General features: G+C 48.0%; 1 protein-coding gene across 1 annotated transcript in view; it reads left to right on the forward strand.

Annotated features, from left to right (window-relative positions):
* Positions 1-17,967, forward strand: part of LOC123751693 (putative neural-cadherin 2) — a 400,838-nt gene that overhangs the window by 381,206 nt on the left and 1,665 nt on the right. Inside the window, 8 exon segments of the mRNA XM_069330285.1 lie at positions 184-345; positions 1,377-1,568; positions 2,225-2,403; positions 2,503-2,692; positions 3,694-3,803; positions 4,817-4,945; positions 15,814-16,020; positions 16,886-17,137. Coding sequence (XP_069186386.1) covers positions 184-345; positions 1,377-1,568; positions 2,225-2,403; positions 2,503-2,692; positions 3,694-3,803; positions 4,817-4,945; positions 15,814-16,020; positions 16,886-17,137 — 1,421 coding nt within the window.

Genomic DNA, 17,967 nt, shown 5'->3' on the forward strand with positions numbered 1-17,967 from the left:
CCTGTCTGCCTCTCTATCACCTCTCTTCTCTCTCTCTCTCATTATCCCTAATTCTATTTCACTTCCTTCATTTATTTCTATCACCTGTGCTCTCTCCACTGTTCTTCCCCCCTGTCTCCTCGTTCTCTCTCCTCTCTCTCCATTTGCTCCTAATTCCCTCTTCATCTCAATTTCTCTCTGCAGGTGCCAGGGGTCGCCTGGCTCCCTGCGGTGTGAGTGCCTGCCGGGGTGGGCGGGGCCAGGCTGTGCCACGCCCACCACGCCCACTACTTTCCTCCACAACAGTTACGTGAAGCTGACCCTCTCCTTCATGCCCCTCGGCTACACCACCACCATCTCCCTCAGGTATGTGGCACCTCTCTCAGGTGTGTGGCACCTCTCTCAGGTGTGTGGTACCTCAGTGTGGTCAGATATCATGTGTGTGAAATGTCCTAACACGTCAGCCATAATAACATATTACCTATAATCCCATCCATGGATTTATCATTGTCTACTGGAAATTGATCGTTACCCCTGTAACTTGCAAAAGGTACACGGACATCCTGGGAGAGGGGTATAGTTCTGGTGCCCTGATATATCTCATACCCTGATATACTTCGGTATTGCTTCCTGTATCGCTCACATGGCGAGTATTTGGCCCTAATAAGCGACATGTAATCAAAGGTCAGCATCGGTCGACCCACCTACACAGGTGGCAGGAGTGCCTCGTGCCCCACGTTCACAGGTAGCAGGAGTGTCTCGTGCCCCACGTACACAGCTGGTAGGAGTGTATCGTGCCCCACGTACACAGCTGGTAGGAGTGTATCGTGCCCCACGTACACAGGTGGCAGGAGTGTATCGTGCCCCACGTACACAGCTGGTAGGAGTGTATCGTGCCCCACGTACACAGGTGGCAGGAGTGTCTCGTGCCCCACGTACACAGCTGGTAGGAGTGTATCGTGCCCCACGTACACAGCTGGTAGGAGTGTATCGTGCCCCACGTACACAGCTGGTAGGAGTGTATCGTGCCCCACGTACACAGCTGGTAGGAGTGTATCGTGCCCCACGTACACAGGTGGCAGGAGTGTCTCGTGCCCCACGTACACAGCTGGTAGGAGTGTCTCGTGCCCCACGTACACAGGTAGCAGGAGTGTCTCGTGCCCCACGTACACAGGTGGTAGGAGTGTCTAGCGCCCCACGTACACAGGTAGCAGGAGTGTCTCGTGCCCCACGTACACAGGTAGCAGGAGTGTCTCGTGCCCCACGTACACAGGTGGTAGGAGTGTCTAGCGCCCCACGTACACAGGTAGCAGGAGTGTCTCGTGCCCCACGTACACAGGTGGTAGGAGTGTCTAGCGCCCCACGTACACAGGTGGTAACACGTGTTGCTGCCGCAGGTTCAGGACGCGGAGGAGAGGAGGTGAACTGGTGGTGATGACGTCACAACATGGGAGGGACATGTGGGCGGTGGAGATGGTGGGCGGCCGCGTGTGTGTGCTGCTGCGTCTCCACCCGCGACCCACCACCTCCCTCTGTCTCTCCCGGGCCGCCCTCGCTGACGGCCGCTGGCACTCTCTCCTTGCTGCAAGGTACACGCGCTCTCTTATTGCCTCTCTCTCCTTCTAGTGATGCATACAATTACTGATGTTACATCTTACCACTGTAACATTGACACTTGTTCCTCTAGCACTGTAACATTGGTACACTATTTCAGTCACTGCAATCCTGGCACTGTATCACTGTAATACTGATATTGTATCACAATAATTCAGGCTTTGTATCACAGTAATTCAGGCTTTGTATCACCGTAATTCATTCATTCATTGTATCACTGTAATACAGGCATTTTATCACTGTAATACAGGTATTTTATCATTGTAATACAGGCACTCTGTATTCCTCTAAAACTAATGACGTAATATTTGCATTTAATCAATGTATTAATGTTTCACGGGCATTGTTATTCTACTGCTTTAACATTAACATTGCAGAGCTTGCATTACGTCACTGTAATACTAACAACAATATGGTCTGTAATACTGTGCCTGTAATACTATCCCAGTAATACTGTCCCTGTAATAGTGTCCCTGTAATACTGTCCTTGTAACTCTGTCACTAAATTATTGGAATTTCGTTACTTTATCTTTATTTTATTTTTCCGATTTGCCTTTAAACTAATTTGTTCACAACAAAAGAGAAAATGTGAGCGGACCTTGTAGGTCAGTAAGAGGTGTGTCCCTGGCAGGTACGGCTCTGCGGTCTTCCTGACGGCTGACGACGGCGACGGGGACCTGTACAACGCCTCGGTGGTGCTGGAGGGACGCCAGCTGCTGCAGGTGGACGGCCAGGAGGGTGTCCACGTGGGAGGCACGCCCGAGTATGCTGGAGTCACTGTGTTCAGCATACACAGAGACTATCACAATGGTTCGTGTTAAAATGGGTATGTTGAGTATATATATTTATATATAAATATGAAGGAGTGAGATATAAATATAATATTACTCCTGACCATTACCACTATAGGATGTATGGACGACCTGAGGATCTCCGGGCGGAGGATACCACTACCGCCAGCGGTCAACAGCACAGCCTGGGGACAGGTCAGCGTGTTCCAGGGCGTCGAGCAAGGGTGTGGTGGTCCTCCTGCCTGTGCCAACGTCTCCTGCAGGCCCCCGCTCTCCTGCGTCGACACCTGGAGGTCCTACCATTGCGGGTCTGTACACAACAATTCTCTGGTGTCCATCGCAGTCAGTTTTAAACTTTTCCAATAACATACTTTTTTGTTTTTCTCTTGAATTGTTCTTCTCTTTAATTGCTGTTCTCGTAAAATGTTAGTCTCATAAATTATTGTTGTCCTCCATTGTAATTCCCCGGAATAACAGATTGCTGCTCTGGACGCATATTTCTATAATCAGATACCAATTGTTACACAAATTATTGTACTATTCTAAATCTCGGGCAAGTTGGCAGCCTTATACAACTTTTGTCCTCCCACTGTCCACTCTTAACACGGATTAATTATTATTTAGTTAACATGTAATCTCTCTTAGAGGTCTTAAATGTCGATTTAATGAACGGCCTCTGATGTGTTTTACACTTAAAATATGGATGTATAATTACTAACATATTCCATATTTAGATATGAAATTAAAAGCTGGTAGTGACAGGTGTGGACAACACAGGTTTGGTGAGGGGCCTGTAGTGACAGGTTTGGTCATCACAGGTGTGGTGAGGGGCTGGTAGTGACAGGTGTGATCATCACAGGTGTGGTGAGGGGCTGGTAGTGACAGGTGTAGTGAGGGGCTGGTAGTGACAGGTGTAGTGAGGGGCTGGTAGTGACAGGTGTGGTCACCACAGATGTGGTGAGGGGACTAGTAGTGACAGGTGTGGTCATCACATGTGTGGTAGGGGGCTGGTAGTGAGAGGTTTGGTCATCACAGGTGTGGTGAGGGGCTTGTAGTGACAGGTGTAGTGAGGGGCTGGTAGTGACAGGTGTGATCACCACAGATGTGGTGAGGGGGACTAGTAGTGACAGGTGTGGTCATCACATGTGTGGTAGAGGGCTGGTAGTGAGAGGTTTGGTCATCACAGGTGTAGTGAGGGGCTTGTAGTGACAGGTGTGGTTATCACAGGTGTAGTGAGGGGCTGGTAGTGACAGGTGTGGTTATCACAGGTGTAGTGAGGGGCTGGTAGTGACAGGTGTGGTCGTCACAGGTGTGGTGAGGGCCGGGCGCTGAGCAGTAGTGAGGAGACGTGTGAGGACGAGGACGAGTGTGTGTGGCGTCCATGTCTTAACGGAGGCACCTGCTTCAACACCCAGCCAGGTGAGCCGTCCTTGTGGGCCCCTCCCTTGTGGGGCCCTCCCTTATAGGGCCCTTTCTTTATGGGGCCCTTCCCTTGTTGGGTCCCATCCCTTGTAAGACCTTCCCTTGTGGGCCCCTGTCTTGGGGGGCCCTCCAGTGTGGAGGCCCCCTCCCATGTGGGGCCCCTTCCTTGTGGGCCCCCTCCCTTGTAGGTAGGGGCCCCACCCTCCCTACCCCCTCCCCACCACCTTGTAGGGAGGGCTAGGGAGAGGCAAAGGAGGGGTCCTTGTGGGGCCCCTCCCTTGTGGGTCCCTCTCTTGTAGGGCCCTCCCTTGTAGGGTCCTCCCTTGTGGGGTCCCTCTCTTGTGAGGCTTTATCTTGTGGGGCCCTCCCTTGTGGGGCCCCTCCCTTGAGGGACTTTCCTTGTCGGGATCTTCCCCTATCGGGCTCTACCTTGTGGGGGGCCTCTCCCTTATAGGGCTTTTCCTTGTGGGGCTCTTTCCTTGTGGGTCCCTTCCCTTGAGGGGCCCTACCTTGTGGGGGGGCCTCTCCCTTGTGTGGGCCCCTCCCCTGTTGGACCCTCCCTAATGGGTCTCTCTCTCATGGGCTCCTCCCCCTTGGGCCCCTCTCTTGTGGGCCTCTTCCTCAGGTGCCCCTCCTCTGTGGGGCCCCTCCCTTGTGGGGGCCACTCCCATGTGGGCCCCTCTTATATGGTCCCCTCTCTTGTGGGCCCATACACCTGATTTGGACTGCCTATTCATCGACCTGACGGATTGCATATCCAACTAACTTGGTCTTATCCCATTTCTCCTCGACTGCCTATTCATCCACCTGATTTGCATTGCCTACTCTTACAACTAACTTGGACTGTCTACTCATCTTATTCATCTTCTATAATTGACTTGAAATTTGCCACTACTTCCTATGTTTCTAATGTTCATGAGTGAAATTCTGTTCCACCTAATAATGAGACGTTTAGATTTTTTCTTTCTTTTAAGCTACCCTCTTCTAATGGTATTCCGTTCTCTGTGAAGGCTTCATGTGTGCGTGTCCGGCGGGGTTCAGCGGACAACACTGTCACCTGCCAGACGTGGGGGAGACTTCACTAAAACTGCCGCTCGGGATCCTGGTGACCATTGTCGTCTGGTGCACATTTCTCCTGCGTGAGTATATCTACCTGTTAAGTTCACTCTGTAAATGCTGCTGGTGATGTGCAGCAGTCCACGTCTTTAACAATGTGTGACAATTGTTTTTTTATTGAGTAGTTTATTTTGTAATTGCTTATGTCTCATATTATTGGAAATTGCTATTATTTCTTAAACTTTGCTTTAGTGATTGCTGGACGCCTTTAAGTCCGGCTGAGACGTCATCGGAACCTTCAAACGGGTCACGTTTCTGATTGATCTCCAAAGAGGTATTACCAAGTGACTGTCCATAGGAGGTAAAGTTCTCTGTGGGGAAGAACAAAGCCAGTTGGGAGCCAGGGAGGATCCCCAGAAGATACTAATCCCACCACTGCACATAAAATTTGGGCTTATGAAACAAGTTGTCACAGCGTTACATAAGGAGTCAGAAGCCTTCGAGTTCCTGCAAGATTTCACTCTAAAACGTCTAAGGCATATGTCAAAGATGGTGTCTTCATCAGACCAACAGATAAAAAAAGATCGTAGAGTACAACGAATTCCCCAAAGAAGGCCACTAAGAAAGAAATGAGTCGTGAGTAAATTTTTTTTTATCAAATACCAGGGCATGTTCTTGTTGCGCTGAGCCTACAAGTGTGAGAAAGGTTGAATGGTCGCAATGCCAATAAATGACAAAGAATTCTATGACCAGACCAGGATTCGCATCTGCGTTTCCAGGGCTCATCCCACTCAATCATTCCAGCAGAATATGGGCGATAAAAACACAACTAAAAGTTTTGTTTTATATTATTTTAAAAGACAATATAAAACACAGAAAAATTTAAACAATTTTTTTTAATTCAAATCCCTATATAATAAGCTATATGATAAAACTTCTCATAATGTAATATTCATCATTATTCAGCTGATATTTTACTGATATGTAGATAATAGTCTACATCATTAGACTACTGTCAGTGTAGACCACATCATTTTACTACTATTAGTGTAGGCAACATATTAGACTGCTCTCAGTGTAGGCCACATCATTAGTCTGTCAGTGTAGGCCACACCATTAGACTACTGTCAGTGTAGGCCACACCATTAGACTACTGTCAGTGTAGGTCACATCATTAGTCTGTCAGTGTAGGCCACATCACTAGACTGTCAGTGTAGACCTCACCATTAGACTACTGTCGGTGTAGGTCACATTACTAGACTGTCAGTGTAGGTCACATCACAACACTCTCATTGTGGGTCACATCACTAGACTGTCAGTGTAGGTAACATCACTAGACTGTCAGTGTAGGTCACATCACTAGACTGTCAGTGTGGGTCACATCATTAGACTGTCAGTGTAGGTAACATCACTAGACTGTCAGTGTAGGTAACATCACTAGACTGTCAGTGTGGGTCACATCATTAGACTGTCAGTGTAGGTAACATCACTAGACTGTCAGTGTAGGTAACATCACTAGACTGTCAGTGTGGGTCACATCATTAGACTGTCAGTGTAGGTAACATCACTAGACTGTCAGTGTAGGTAACATCACTAGACTGTCAGTGTAGGTCACATCACTAGACTGTCAGTGTGGGTAACATTACTAGACTGTCAGTGTGGGTCACATCACTAGACTGCTAGTGTGGTTATCTTGAGGTTATCTTGAGATGATTTCGGGGCTTTGGTGTCCCCGCGGCCCGGTCCTCGACCAGGCCTCCACCCCCAGAAAGCCGCCCGTGACAGCTGACTAACACCCCAGGTACCTATTTTACTGCTAGGTAACAGGGGCATAGGGTGAAAGAAACTCTGCCCATTATTTCTCTCCGGCGCCTGGGATCGAACCCAGGACCACAGGATCACAAGTCCAGCGTGCTGTCCGCTCGGCCGACCGGCTCCCTCGCTCGGCCGACCGGCTCCCTGGGTGTGGGTAACATTAATAGACTGTCAGTGTGGGCCATATCATTAGACTGTCAGTGTGGGTCTCATCATTAGACTGTCATTGTATGTCACATCACTAGACAGTCAGTGTGGGTAACAATACGAAACTGTCAGTGTGGACTACATCTCTAGACTGTCAGTGTAGGTCTCATCATTAGAGTGTCAGTGTGGGGTCAAATCACTAAACTGTCAGTGTGGGGTCACATCACTAGACTGTCAGTGTGGGGTCAAATCACTAGACAGTCAGTGTGGGGTCACATCACTAGACTGTCAATGTGGGGTCACATACTAGACTGTCAGTGTAGGTCACATCACTAGACTGTCAATGTGGGTAACAACACTTGACTGTCAGTGTGGGCCACATCACTAGACTGTCAGTGTAAGCCACATCACTAGACTGTGAGTGTGGGGTCACATCACTAGACTGTGTTATGATCCCAGGTAGCCGAAAACGAGTCTCCCCTTTGAGAATTATTCTATCAAGCCTGACCTGACTAGAAGGTCTAGGAAATATAGAGGTGAAGATACAGATGTAAAATTGTTGGTTGGATTTAATAAACAATTTGAGATTATGGGCAGTGAATAAGAAAATAGATAAATGACTGGTTAGGAGATGTGGATAATTTGCTGGAGGCGTGAGGCTCGCTTCTGGAGGGCTTTGACCTCACTTGCGGCCAGACATCGCAAGGGGTAGCTGTGCTCCGTTTGAGCTCACGTCAGAAAGGAACCCCTAGTAATATATCTCCAAGAAAGGAGAAGTGTGCAGCCGTTCCAGCTGTGGAATCGAGCTGGGAACGTTGTGGTTCCAAGTCCTGGACGGCGAGGAGTGTTTATTAAGCCGCCCAGAGACTTTATCGTGGGCCGTGGGAGTGCCCTGACCAGACTCCGTCAGAGGGAGGAGCGCCCTCGACCAGACAATCTGCGGTAAGCACGATCTTAAGCCAGTCTATTGCGATTATTTGTAGTTAGTTGTGTGCCCAGTGACAGTAGCAATGATTATTGATAAGGAAGACATGTTTTGATAAGGTAGAAGGCCTAAAAATAAGAGTCGAGAGGGAGGAACGCCCTGGAGGACAGAGCGACGTCCATCTCCTCTCAGCGCTGGCAGGTGACTGAGGGAGCCCAGCTCCTGACGGTGGAGGACCCTCCCAGAGTGAGTGAGGACCACTGGGCAAGGCGGAGCATGGACTAGCCCAAAATGGGCGAGTACACTCACACAGTATTTAGAGAACAGATAGACGTTGGAGGCAAACATATTGTGTGGTTATTTTTGTTTATGTGTTTAAGGGGGAACATTTTTAATGGAGTGTCAATGGGTTGCAGGTTTGTCTTTGGGGAAGAAGTTGCTGAGAACTTCAAAGCCAGCACAGAGGGAGTAGTTGATGAGACTCCAATGTAGTGGAGGAGAGGACCTCGAGCAGTGAAGTGAAGAGGAGTGTCACGAAGGAGAAGCAGTGAAGAGGAGTGTCACGTGCTTCTGTAGAGGTGGTGAAGCACCATAGTTGCTCGAGGAAACTTCATGGTGTAGCAGCCAGGAGAGCTGTGGAGGACCCTAGTAGAAGTGGCGAAGCACCATAGTTGCCCAAGGAAAACTTCATGGTGTAGCAGCCTGGAGGAGCTGTAGAGGATCCTGGTAGATAAACCCAGAAGTACCTGAAGAGATCAGGGTAGTGAACTTCCAGATGTGGAAGGGTAGTTCTAAATGATTACTTGCAGGGAGGTAATAGAGTATTTGGTTGTCATTAGCGTGCAAGACGCAGTGAAAGGTAAGTGATTGTTTGCCATTCTTTTGCCGAGGAGTGTTTATACTGAAGTATAGAGTTACAATCGTAGGCTGGATTACCTACAGTTGTATGTGTTCTAGGTCTGATAGGGTGATCGATGGATCATTGTTGTATATCGAGGAACATTTATAATGATATTTATGTTATTGCATTCATATGCCAATTTTCCTTGTACATGTTCATAGATGTATATTCTCTTGCTGATAGTGCAACATTGTATTATAAGACTTGATCTACTTGAGGAGGTTGGTGGTATTAGGTGGTGAATCAGGAGATAGAATACCACTTGATAAGCAGATGATGAGTTGTCCAGAAAATATATTCAAATTTGCTGGTGTTTGCCCTTGTCCTAGTGAGGCTTCCCAGGAAGTAGTATAGAAGGAGAGAGAGAGAGAGAGAGAGAGAGAGAGAGAGAGAGAGAGAGAGAGAGAGAGAGAGAGAGAGAGAGAGAGAGAACCAAGAACCACTGTTGTGGACAGGGAAGAACGGAATAATCAACAAAAGAAGGGGGGATTGAGGAGATCATATCACATAAGGAGAGAGTGGGGAGTCACAGCGGCTCCAGTGGGTGTGTGCATGTGACAACGAGGCTAAGTATTGCAGCCGCATCCCCTAAACGTGTGACGCTGAGCCCCTCTCCAAGAGCCAGAAGCGCCCAGGGTGATCTGGTAAAGTTTAAGCACTCTACCGAGTTGTGGGCTGGGTTGTCCAAAAAGAAGGATCAACGATGACAACACCACCAACCCACAATATAATAATAAATTGGGGGCCTGTGTCTGGGATAGTGAATTGACACACCCGCACCCTGTCCAAGAGAGGACTTGTACACCCCTTGTTGAAATAGATACACTGTGTGACCGCAGGTGTATTTTCTCTCTCTTGGTAAGACTCACAGGACAAAGATGGATAAGATGCAGGCATTTGTGGAGTCAGGCAAGCCTGAGGACTTGGAAGGTTGCACGAGGGATCAATTAAAACAAATAGCAGAAAAATGTGGCATCAGGTTGAAAGCATCTAAAGTAGCTTGGATGAAGGATGAGATCCTGAGGCAGTTGCGAGCCAAGAGTGAAGCGGCAGAACAAGGAGCCCAGAAAGGAGCTAAAAGTGGAAAGGAGGATGATGGGCAGGATGAAGTGAGATCCCAGGGATCGAGTAGGAGCAGCAAGAATAGCCGCAGTAGCAGGAGTAGCCGAAATAGGAGCTTGGAGAGATTCCAGTTAGAGCTCCAGATGCAGCGTGAGGACAAGGAGAGACAGTTCCAGCTGGAAAAGATGAAATTAGAACTCCAGATGAAAAATGAAGCCAAGAGGGAAAAAGATAAAACCAGGCTAGAGGTGGAGAAAGAAAAAGAGAAAACCAGAATAAGGGAACTGGAGTTGGAACAAGAGAAAGAAAAATAAAAAGCCAGGCTAGAGGTGGATAAAGAAAAAGAGAAAACAAAACAAATGCAGATAGAAGCAAATAGGACTCTGGCTGAACAGAGGATTGAACATGGGTTGCCCGAGAGCACCACCCAGGTATCACACTCACACAGATGTTAGGGTTAGGAAGAAGGATTTTCCCTTGTTTGTTCCCAAAGAGGCAGAGAACTTTTTTGAGCACTCTGAAAAGGTAATCAGCATCAAGGAGTGGCCACAGGAGGAATGGGCCCAGCTGGTCCAGTTAAGATTGACCGGTGCAGCTAGGGAGGCATACACCCAATTGTCACTGGAAGAGTGCCAGGATTATGCCACAGTAAAGAGCAGCATACTGCGCTCGTTTCAGTTAACCCCAGAAGCTTATAGGAAGCGCTTCAGAGAGATGATCAAAGTTGGAGCATGTACCTTTGCTGAGACAGCAAGGGATCTGGAAAGACGATTCCAGAAGTGGATTGAGGCTGCTGGAGTTGAATCTTACGCTGATCTGAAGAAACTGATGGTCATGGAGAAGTTCTTGGAGATGATGCATCCTGAAACAAAGTTCAAGATCCAAGAAGCAGGGATAAAGAAGGTGAAAGATGCCGTAGATAGGGTGGATATGATTACTGAAGCATACAAGAGCTTGAGGGAGAACAGAGTGAGAAGTGAGATGAGACGCAGCAATGGCAGATCCAGTGGAGTCTGGGGAGGAAGAAATTACGAAAGACCCAGAGGAGTCTGGGGTGAGAAGAATTTTGATAAATGGGCAGATAAACATAAGTACCCTAAAACTCAGAAGAGTAGGTCGAGCACTTCGTCAGAAAGTGAGGATGGAGGAGCTAAACGAGAAACTAATCGTGATCCAGGAAATCAAGAGTCCAGTAAAGCCCCACAGAGTACGAGTAGTACGTCTGGCCCGAGGAACTCTCATGCGAGTGGACAAAGTCAGAGCTACTCTGGTACATATAGAAGAGACTTTTCCCAGGTGAGGTGTTACAATTGTAACGGATTAGGTCACGTGATGCGAGATTGTAGGCAGGGCAAAAAGAGTTGTGACCCTGGCCATGTGTGACCCCCGAAGTAAATATACTAATGTGTTCCAAGACAAACCACAGAAGATGAACTTAGTGAACGAGAGGTATAGGCCGTTCATGAGCAAAGGTTGGATCAGTATAGGAGGCCAACCTGAGGTAGAAGTTGGTATCTTAAGGGATACCGGAGCTAATCAGAGCTTAATTACGAGAAGTCTGATTGGGAATGATAGACAATTAGCTGGCAGGAGTAAGATGAAAGTTTATGGGTTATTGTCTGAGAGTAACATTCCCGTATGCGCTGTCCAGCTAAGGTCGGAATATGTGTCAGCCGAGGTGATGTTGGGAGTATGCCCCGACATACCTGTTCCAGGTGTCCAAGTGATCCTGGGGAATGACTTGTGCGGGACAAAGGTGTTGCTAAGAGTCATAGCAAAGACTGTGCCAGAGGAGTGCCCAGAAGGCCACGGCACGGGTGGGACACCTGAGAGTGTGAACCTGACTGACATCCGAGGAGATGCGTCAGGAGACTGCCAAGCCATTGAAAACCCTGTCTCGGTAGTGACGAAGGCAGAGGTGGCCGACGAGGAAGACGCTAGAGAAGATGAGACAGTGTCGATTAAACCGGTAGAAGATATCGACGTAGATATAGCGTGGTTATTTGAGGATGGTCCGGCTCGGGAAGATGAAGTCTCGGTGAGGTCAAAAGTGAAGATGACCCAGCTGAAGAAGACTCATGTGAAGAGAGGGGACCTGAGTAGAGCCCAGACCACTGAAATTAAGAGTCGGAAGGCGAATGCAACTGTGCCGAGTAGAAATGAAGAAGGATGTGGACATACTGAGGACGGGAGTAGAGCGTCAAGTTGTCCACGAGCACACAGGCATATGGACAGTGCAGTTAAGTGGTTTGAGATGTCAGGAGTTGACATGTTTCACAGAAAACGTGGAGGAAAGATAGTGAAGAAGAGTAATAGCCGAGAAAATGAAAGGAGAAGAGACAGTATGTGTGGAGCGATGCTTTCGAGCACTCTAGGAGAGGTAAAGCGACATGTACGGTCGAGTGCTGTTGGGTATAGTAGAGTGCTCGAAGAAACTTTTAGGGAACGAAGAAGAGTTGAAGGAGAGGAAAGGGAGTTGTATAGAGATGAGAAGTGTGAGCTGAGGATGATGATACAAGCATGGAGGAATAGAAGAAAGCCGAGGACTCGATGGAAGTCAAACAGGATAAGGTCTCGGATAAATGAGACGAAAGGGAGGATCATCGGTGAAGACGAGGGAGTGAGGCACGATGACGGGAGACGGAAGTATAATGGCAGTATATGGAAGTGTGAAGAGGACAGAGGAGGTACAGACAGTAGATGTCTGACTCTGGACGTGAAGAGAAGACGACGAGGAAACGGAGGGTGGAAACAATAAGTAGAGTGGACCGATGGAGTGCGGGCGTCCAAGGAGGACAGCCTAGACACGAGGTGCCAGAGAAGTCAGATCGTTTGTGAGAAGATCATGTTTCTGGCGAGTTGTGAGCCAGATATTGCAAATTACAAGGTGCGACCGGAGGTGCAGTGTACATCGATGATATTGTAGTGTTCGCTGATTCCTGGAAGGATCACGTGGATCGAATTTAGATTTGTTCGATCGATTGGAGAAGGCCAACATGACGATCAACTTAGCAAAAAGCGAGTTCGGGAGAGCCCGCCTGGAGTACCTTGGATATATAGTAGGGCAAGGCGAGGTTGCTCCGGTAAGAACAAAGGTGGAGGCCATTGACAACTTCCCTGTGCCCAGGAGTAAGAAAGAATTGTTGAGATACCTCGGTATGATTGGATATTACCAGAAGTTCTGCGGAAATTTCTCCACCATAGCCGCTCCTATGACGAGTTTGCTATCAAAGAGCAGGATGTGGGAGTGGAATGGAACAGCACAAGAAGCATTTGAAAAGACCAAAAGACTGTTGACCGAGGCGCCTATACTAGTGTTGCCAGATTTTGGAGCGCCGTTCACGTTATTTGTAGATGCCAGTAATATAGGGGCTGGAGCTGCACTGACGCAGCAGAGTGATGGAATTCACCGCCCTGTGTCCTTCTTCTCGAAGAAGTTCGTTAAGCACCAGAGGTCGTACAGTACGGTCGAGAAAGAGACTTTGGCCCTGGTGATGGCATTGAAACATTGTGAAGTGTATGTGAGTGGGGGAGGACACCCAGTAACGGTGTATACAGACCATAATCCCCTAGTTTTCCTGAAGAAAATGAAGCATGCAAACCAGAGGTTAACCAGATGATTTTTATCGCTCCAAGAGTTTGACCTGGTGATAACGCACATTAGGGGGTGAGACAATGTAGTAGCTGATGCGTTATCTCCAGCCTAGTCACTAGAATAATTCTCAAAAACAAGGGGGAGGGAGTGTTATGATCCCAGGCAGCCGAAAAACGAGTCTCCCCTTTGATAATTATTCTATCAAGCCTGACCTGACTAGAAGGTCTAGGATATATAAAGGTGAAGATACAGATGTAAAATAGTTGGTCGGATTTAATAACAATTTGAGATTATGGGCAGTGAATAAGAAAATAGATAAATAACTGGTTAGATGTGGATAATTTGCTGGAGGCGTGAGCCTCGCTTCTGGAGGGCTTTGACCTCACTTGAGGCCAGACATCGCAAGGGGAAGCTGTGCTCCGTTTGAGCTTCCGTTAGAAAGGAACCCCTAGTGATATATCTCCAAGAAAGGAGAAGTGTGCAGACGTTCCAGCTGTGGAATCGAGCTGGGAACGTTGTGGTCTCAAGTCCTGCACGGCGAGGAGTGTTTATTAAGCCGCCCAAAGACATTATCGTGGGCCGTGGGAGTACCCTGACCATATTCCATCAGAGGGAGGAGCGCCCTCGACCAGACAATCTGTGGTAAGCACGATCTTAAGCCAGGCTATAGCGATTACTTGTAGTTGGTCGTGTACCCAGCGACAGTAGCTATGTTTATTGATAAGTTAGACATGTTTTGATAAGGCAGAAGGCCTAAAAATAAGAGAGTGGAGAGGGAGGAATGCCCTGGAGGACGGAGCGACGTCCGTCTCATCTCAGCGCTGGCAGGTGACTGAGGGAGCCCAGCTCCTGACAGCGGAGGACCCTCCCAGAGTGAGTGAGGACCGCCGAGAAAGGCGGAGCATGGACCAGCCCAAAATGGGGGAGTACACTCACACAGTATGTAGAGAGCAGATAGAGGTTGGAGGCAAACATATTTTGTGGTTATTTGTGTTTATGTGTTTAAGGGGAAACATTTTTATTGGAGTGTCAATGGGTTGCAGGTTTGCCTTTGGGGAAGAAGTTGCTGAGAACTTCGAAACCAGCACAGATGAAGTAGTTGATGAGACTCCAAGGTAGTGGAGGAGAGGACCTCGAGCTGTGAGGAGAATCAGTGAAGAGGAGTGTCACATGCTTCTGTGGAGGTGGTAAAGCACCATAGTTGCTCGAGGAAACTTCATGGTGTAGCAGCCAGAAGAGCTGTGGAGGACCCTAACAGAAGGGTGAAGCACCATAGTTTCCCCAGGAAAACTTCATGGTGTAGTAGCCTGGAGGAGCTGCAGAGGATCCTGGTAGATAAACCCAGAAGTACTTGAGATCAGGGTAGTGAACTTCCAGATGCGGAAGGGAAGTTCTAAATGATTACTTGTAGGGAGGTGATAGAGTACATTCTATCATAGATGTATATTCTCTTGCTTATAGTGCAACATTGCATTATAAGACTTGATCTACTTGAGGAGGTTGGTAGTATTAGGTGGTGAATCAGGAGATAGGATACCACTTGATAAGCAGATGATAGAGTTCTGATGGTGTTGGAGTGCAACCTGACTGAAATAGTATAGAGTGTAGGATTAATTATTATTATATGTGTGTATGTATTGTGTATGTTCTTTGTCCAGTAAATATTTTCAAATTTGCTGGTGTTTGCCCTTGTCATAGTGAGGCTTCCCAGGAAGTAGTAAAAAAGTAGAGAGAGACAGAAAGAGAGAGAGAAATAATCACTGCTGTGGACAGAGTAGAACGGAATAATCAATAAAACAAGAGGGATTGAGATCATACCACATAAGGAGAGAGTGGGGAGTCAAAGCGGCTCGAGTGGGTGTGTGCACCTGACAATGATGCTAAGTATTGGAGCCGCATCCCCTAAACGTGTGACGTTGAGCCCCTCTCCAAGGGCCAGAAGCGCCGAGGGTGATCTGGTAAAGTTTAAGCACTCTACTGAGTTGTGGGCTGGGTTGTCCAAATAGAAGGATCAACGACGACAACACCACCAACCACAATATAATAACTGTCAGAGTAGGTCACATCACTAGTCTGTCAGTGTGGGGTCACATTACTAGACTGTCAGTGTAGATCACATTACTAGAATGTCAGTGTGGGTAACAACACTAGGCTGTCAGTGTGGGCCACATCACTAGACTGTCAGTGTAGGCCATATCACTTGACTGTCAGTGTGGGCCATATCACTTGACTGTCAGTGTGGGCCATATCACTTGACTGTCAGTGTGGGCCACATCACTAGACTGTCAGTGTGGGCCATATCACTTGACTGTCAGTGTGGGCCATATCACTTGACTGTCAGTGTGGGCCATATCACTAGACTGTCAGTGTGGGGTCACATCACTAGACTGTCAGAGTAGGCCACATCATTAGACTGTCAATGTGGGCCACATCATTAAACTGTCAGTCTAGGTCACATCACTAGACTACTAAACCTTGAGCTCATCACGTGTTCCTCCCAAAACAGTGCTGATCTGCGTCTTTCTGCTGCATCAGCACCACCGCCGCTCTGCGCTGCGCAGAGGCGCCGCTGACAACAAGGAAGACGCCGTCAGCTGTAAGCAACAGGTTTCTCCGCCCTGCAACCACACGCCCAACCTGCTGGAGCTGCAACTGTTGACGCCGCCTAAAGCCAACGGTCAGCCAACCTGGACCAAGAACCCCAACATAGCAGGTATGTGGCCCTCCCCCTACCAGCTTGGACCAATAACCCCAACATAGCAGGTATGTGGCCCTCCCCCCCTACCCGCCAGCACCAAGAACCCCAACATAGCAGGTATGTGGCCGTCCCCCTACCAGCCTGGACCAAGAACCCCAACATAGCAGGTATGTGGCCCTCCCCCCCTACCCGCCAGCACCAAGAACCCCAACATAGCAGGTATGTGGCCGTCCCCCTACCAGCCTGGACCAAGAACCCCAACATAGCAGGTATGTGGCCCTCCCCCTACCAGCATGGACCAATATCCCCAACATAGGCGGTATGTGGCCCTCTCCCCTACCAGCTTAGACCAAGATCCCCAACATAGCAGGTATGTGGCCCTCCCCTTACCAGCATTGATCAGATACCCAATATAGCAGGTATATAGCCCTCTTCCTACCAACCTGGACCAAGAACCCCAACATAGCAGGTATGTGGTCGTTCCCTTACCAGCCTTGACCAGAAACCCAACATAGCAGGTATGTGGCCCTCTTCTTACCAGCCTGGATCAAGAACCCCAACAAAGCAGGTATGTGGCCCTTCCCACTGCCAGCCTGAATCAGAAACCTTAACCTACCAGGTCAGTGGCCTCTTGAGTTGCATTAAGTACTTGATCAAAGCCAGCGAATGGCTTCATCCCCGTAGACATCAGAGGAGCCCTTCAATACTATTCACAAGTGATTAAGTATCTTTATAGTTTCAGCTTTCATATGCTATTCGGATCTCTGTGTATAACTCGCTTGCCCTTGGAGAGAACTGTATTTATATCTTCATCTTGTCAGCTTATGTAAGTTTTTTTTCTGAGAATGTTTTGTTTATTTCATTTAATAATATTGGGCAGGCGTAGATGTGCTGCAGGTGGACGCCGCCTCTGAGACCAGCAGCATGGAGGACCAGAGACGGAGCGGGTCCTCAGTGTTGGTCCCGGACGTTGAGCGTGGAGGCCGGAAATCCGGAGGAACGACGTTGGAGAATGGGAAGCAGAACGGCGTCGGCGGTAAGAGAGGTACCGGCAGTATCCCTCCCGCAGGGGACGACCTGAGGAATTATGCTTACGAAGGCGATGGCTCTTCTCCCGGATCACTGTCTTCCTGTGAGTTTGAACTGCTGTGTGTGGAAGATACATGATTTTGTTTTACATGTTTTAAGACCAGAGAATTATTTGCTGCACTCATAAACACATGCAGAAACACACACACACTCACACACACACACACACTCACACACACACACACACACACATACACACACACACACATACACACACACATACACATACACACACACACACACACACACACACACACACACACACACACACACACACACACACACACACACACACGCATACACACACCACAATCACATACACACACCACAATCACATACTACACTCATCCACACATGCTCACGAGTAAGCAGATTACTAGAAGAGTACAAGATTACATTTTGTTCTGTAATTAAGGAGTTAAATTCTTACCTGTAAAACCGTGTTATTTTTAGTAATAATGTGCAAGGGGTCGTCGGATCCCTTATTTCATCTGTTGTTATAAATTTGCTATTCTAGGATGTCGCAACAAATTATTAAGAATGAATGTCACAGTAGGAATAATCTGAAGTGTGTTTTTCTATAGATCATCCACGTAAATTTTACCTGTGTTGTGATAATATGCGATGTTAATGCTTCAATAGTTTTGTGGATCCATTAGCAGTATTAATGGATTTCTTTCCTAGTGAATGTTCCACGTCAGCTCCAGACCTCACTTACGTGATATATATCAACGTTCCAATTAATTTTCTCATTGATATATCACGTTAGTGGGATTTCCTTGTCTTGGAAGTTAGAGGGTTCGGTTGATGACCTTTACCTACACCAGAGTGCTTGGGGGTTATATGTGAAACTTGGACCGGCTTCAGTAGAAG

Source organism: Procambarus clarkii, chromosome 24 (genome assembly GCF_040958095.1).
Source record: "Procambarus clarkii isolate CNS0578487 chromosome 24, FALCON_Pclarkii_2.0, whole genome shotgun sequence".
Taxonomy (NCBI): domain Eukaryota; kingdom Metazoa; phylum Arthropoda; class Malacostraca; order Decapoda; family Cambaridae; genus Procambarus; species Procambarus clarkii.